The sequence below is a fragment of the Larimichthys crocea genome, chromosome XI, assembly GCF_000972845.2.
Source record: "Larimichthys crocea isolate SSNF chromosome XI, L_crocea_2.0, whole genome shotgun sequence".
Taxonomy (NCBI): domain Eukaryota; kingdom Metazoa; phylum Chordata; class Actinopteri; family Sciaenidae; genus Larimichthys; species Larimichthys crocea.
In genome coordinates this window covers 19,566,643-19,571,616 of record NC_040021.1, presented here as the reverse complement: position 1 = coordinate 19,571,616, position 4,974 = coordinate 19,566,643, and the positions used below count along the sequence as shown (strand labels likewise).

General features: G+C 46.8%; 1 protein-coding gene across 1 annotated transcript in view; it reads right to left on the bottom strand.

Annotated features, from left to right (window-relative positions):
- The window catches only part of LOC104938275 (potassium voltage-gated channel subfamily D member 2), a gene marked incomplete at its 5' end in the record, with an annotated part of 29,162 nt that extends 24,188 nt beyond the window's left edge, over positions 1–4,974 (bottom strand). Inside the window, one exon of the mRNA XM_027284299.1 lies at positions 4,430–4,974. Within this exon, the coding sequence (XP_027140100.1) occupies positions 4,430–4,974 (545 nt within the window). The remainder of the gene's footprint in view (positions 1–4,429) is intronic.

Sequence of the window (4,974 nt, the reverse complement as noted above, 5' to 3'; positions counted from 1 at the left end):
CCCGCACCATCATCATACTCACCCATCACATCATCCATCACCATCACCATCAATCACTCACCATCATCACCATCACCCACACCATTCATCATCACATCACTCATCATCCCATCATCAATCACCATCACCACCATCATCATCACCATCACCATCATCACCATCACCATCATCATCATCACCATCATCATCACATCATCATCACAATCACCATCATCGTCATTGTTGTGGAGAAATGGCGAAGTCAAAGGTTCAATGGGGTGAGGTCAGGAGTTCAGAAGTGTTCAGAGGCCTCTGATGTTCTATGCTGTTTTTTTATGCCACTTGGCCAGGAGAACTAGAGACACTCTCAGTACACCTGAAGGTTCTGAGAGTCGGTCTCGCATTCTGACAAACTGTGATGGTGGAATAACTTTAAACCCAAAGATCACACCCCAATACTATACGCCCCAAAGTAAGTCGGACAAAGAGAATGTCTTTACTCTTGGAGGTGTTATTGTCAACATATTCTAGTCTGGGGACACAGATGTCCGCTTACGCAGATTGGAACGGCAACAACAAGCTATCTATTATGACTAGGAAGGCAGCAACAGGCCTCTTCGACCCTGGCCACCACAGTGAGATATGGTGGCACCTAGTCATAAGACAAACAGTTAATACTGCCGTGGATCACAAGGCTCACACGTGGCCTCGTGTAACCCTAAAAGAGAAAATTCCATAACAGTCATCACCATCATCATCATTATCACCATCATCATCATCAGGTCGGACGATGAAACAAAGTCACGTGAAACGAGGCATCACATGTTGTGACAGGTTGCAGGAGCTCCGTTACGATGAGGCGTTGGCGTGATGTTAACGTGATGGTCCGTTGATCTCTGACCTCTCAGACGGACAAGACCAGTGATTCAACAACCCAACAGAACTCTGAGTGTTTGTCTGGTGAAGACATCGTGATGTTTGAGCTTCAGCTGAAATCAATCGTTCAGGTACGACGAGGTGAAGCCCTGAGTACGGTCTGCAGGCTTCCTCACAAAAACAACAAATCACTGCAGCCTTCATAAACTTTAATATTCAGCACACGTACGCTGTCAGTGATAAATTATATCTTAATGTGAGTTTCTGGAAACACTAAAATTCTTCAATAAAAACGGTTGAAACTTCCAGCAGCTGCAGTTTTAACCCAGATTAGAGCAAGAGGAACTTTCAGTGTTAATCCAGCCTGCCATGTTTTTTCAGGTCATCATCATCCATCTTCCTGTCACACTCAGAGTTTTGGGAAAAGCCTCGTCGCTCTCCAAATATGCAAATCCTCGTACTTCATCTTGGTCAGCCTCCTCTCCGTCTCTCTCTAATTGTCTGGCGTCCAGGAATCAGCTCGCTCTGGCAGCAGGAAGTCGTTATTAAAACGGTCATTTCCAGATTAAACAGGAGCAGCGTTTTGGGACGAGCCGAACTCTCTTCTGACAACACCAAACCATCTTTTCTGCTCGGCTGCTCCTCTAAGGTGGCTTCATTACTGAGCCCATTAAAAATAATGACTGAGCCGCTCAGAGAAAGTCTGTGTGTGTTAATGCATTAATTTAATTAGCAGCATTAACGGAGGATCGTCCCACAGAGACGGAGAGAAGAAGATCCACCGTCTGAATCTGCATCAGGGTCACTTATCTGGGATCAATTCGCTTCCCTGAGGCTCTTTGTATAATAACAGGAAATCACCTTCATTTACAACTTCCTGTTGACTAAATGTGAGAAACAAAATAAAAGTCCCTGGAGGTGTTTTACACTGAAGGGCTGCTGCCTGCTGGAGCTAAAGTCGTGGTTTACGTTGACATCAGTCTGACCCGACAGAACATCAGCTGTCAGAGTTATTCTACGACGTGTTAGTGACGAACACAGAACACTCGGTCCGTCTCATGTGCCGGTCATGCCGAGCCTGACACCGTTAAACCCAAAGACCTCGAGCCGGCACCACATCTACGTTCAGACCGCCTACGCTTCACCTCATCCTCACCAGGACACCGAAGAGTTTCTGCTGCTCACACTATCACTGAAGCAAAGATGAAACGTCAGACAGACAGGCAGACAGACAGACAGACAGACAAGCAGATAAACAGACAGACAGACAGGCAGACAAATAAACAGACAGGCAGACAGACAGACAGACAGGCAGATAAACAGACAGACAGACAAATAAACAGACAGGCAGACAGACAGACAGACAGATAAACAGACAGATAAACAGACAGATAAACAGACAGACAGACAGACAGACAGACAGACAGACAGACAGACAGGCAGTGCTCACTGTATGAACTGAGCCTTGTTCTGTTGGACAGAGAACAGAATCCCCGGCCCGCCATCGTATGTTCATTAAACCGATACGTATCAGTGTCCATGATTGACTGCAGCCAATCAGGTGACTCGGCTGTGTAATCTGTGGTGTTTAAGAGACTTTAGTTACCGGACTAAACTTAAAGACGCCACCAAGACATCAAGACATCATCAAGACGCCGCCAAAAAGACCTTCAGGGAGACCAGCGTCCGTTTTACCCATATGGACTGAGCTCAGTGTTTGAGACTGAACTGAGAGTGATTGTCTGACTGGACTGATTTCAGTCTGATTGTTTGATCTGACTGATTTCTGTTTGATTGGACTGATTTCAGTCTGATTGTCTGACTGGACTGATTTCTGTCTGATTTCAGTCTGTTTGGACAGATTTCAGTTTGATTGTTTGATCTGACTGATTTCTGTTTGATTGTTTGATTGGACTGATTTCTGTCTGATTAAACTGATTTCTGTTTGATTGTTTGATTGGACTGATTTCTGTTTGATTGGACTGATTTCTGTTTGATTGTTTGATTGGACTGATTTCAGTTTGATTGGACTGATTTCAGTTTGATTGGACTGATTTCTGTTTGATTGGACTGATTTCTGTTTGATTGTTTGATTGGACTGATTTCTGTTTGATTAAACTGATTTCTGTTTGATTGGACTGATTTCGGTTTGATTGGACTGATTTCAGTCTTTTTGTGAACCTGAAGACAAAGACAAACATTAAACATGTTCAGTGTGTCCGTCATCATGAAATAAAGTTGTGAATTATAATAAACATAAAGAAGGAGACGAGCTGCTGTCACAGATCTGACCTCGCTCTGCAGCTCCAGGTCATGTGACTGAATTATACATGCGTGTTTGTTCGGGTCACTGAGCTGCAACAAGAGAACACACACACACCTGTAACACACACACCTGTAACACACACACACACACACACATGTAACCACCTCGATGATCATGTGACACCTGGATTCAGTCAGAGCTGCTGATCTGGATCAGATGTAATGTTTTACGGTCATGAATATATACTGAGTGTTCTTTAGCTGACACAGAACCAGAACCAGTGATCCGATCCGTTCAGGTCTGACAGTGTTTGGTGGATTATTTGAGAATCGTTTAAACGTTCTTTAACGTTAAACTAACGTTTCCCTGAATGCTGTCCTGAAAACGTGATTCAACAAACCCGACAGAATCAATCGATCATCAATCAAAGACTTCCTGTTTGAACATCAATACAAACATCGACTGACCAATCAGCACAAAGGATCCAACAGGAGGAAGAACACATCCACCAATCAGCACAAAGAATCCAACAGGAGGAAGAACACATCCACCAATCAGCAGGACGAGAATCTGATCATTAATATTGATTATAGATCAACTCTGAAGCAACAAAAGAGACGTGAAGAAGCATGAAGTCTGCTCATCCACCACAGGAGGAGGAGGCGGAGGAGGAGGAGGAGGAAGAGGAGGAGGAAGAGGAGGAGGAGGAGATGATGATGATGATGATGATGATGATGATGATGATGATGAAGCAGACTCTGATTTTATTTGATCCTCAAACTGAATCAAAAGACACTGAAGAGATTTACTCTACTGAGCGTGCTCAGTGCAGCCGGAGGTTACAGAGCGGTTACCACACACACACAGACACACACAGACACACACACACTCACACACACACACAGACACACACACACACACACACACACACACACACACAGACACACACACACACACACACACACACACACACTCACACACACACACAGACACACACACACACAGTGTGAGAGTGTGTGTGTGTGTGTGTTCTCCTGATTGGACGTTGAAAACTTTATCAATACAGATGATCAGAGGTCAGGATGACATCATCATGACATCATCAAACATCAGACAAATGTAGTGACCATCCACAGGAAGTGACCCGTGAACACCTGGACAGTCAGGTGACCTCAGACAGACTCACTTCCTGTCTCCATTGGAAGTTCTGATCAGAACATTAAAGCTGCTGACGCCAGCAACAGGCCCCGCCCCCATCAAACAGGCCCCGCCCCCAAACAATCAGGCCCCGCCCAGTCCAGCACCTACCCCAGCGTCGTCATGGTGACGATGGTGTACCAGAAGGCGGCGGGGATGGAGGTGAACTTGCTGGCGGCGGAGCCCTTCTCGGCGTAGAACATGACGGTGGCGAAGATGATGATGGCCATGGTGAGCGAGAAGAGCAGGAAGCCCAGCTCCGAGGCGCAGCTCTTCAGCGTGTAGCCCAGGATCCGGAGCCCGGCCGAGTGCCGCGAGAACTTGAAGATCCGAAACACCCTGAAGACCCGGAGCGTGACGAAGGCGCCGCTCACGTCCTCGTTGTCCGTCATGACCAGACCGATGTAGTACGGCATGATGGCGACCACGTCGATGATGCTCATCACGCTCTTCACGAACCTGTACCGGCTCGGCGCCGCCAGCAGCCTCAGCAGGTACTCCACCGTGAAGATCATCACGCACGCCGTGTCCAGGCAGAAAAACGCCACCGCGAACCGCTCACCGCACGATGCCTCCCTCACGCGGTTCGGTGCGGTACCGCACGGTACCGTCTCCACCACGTTGGCCAGAACCGAAACCGCGATGAAGAAACCGGT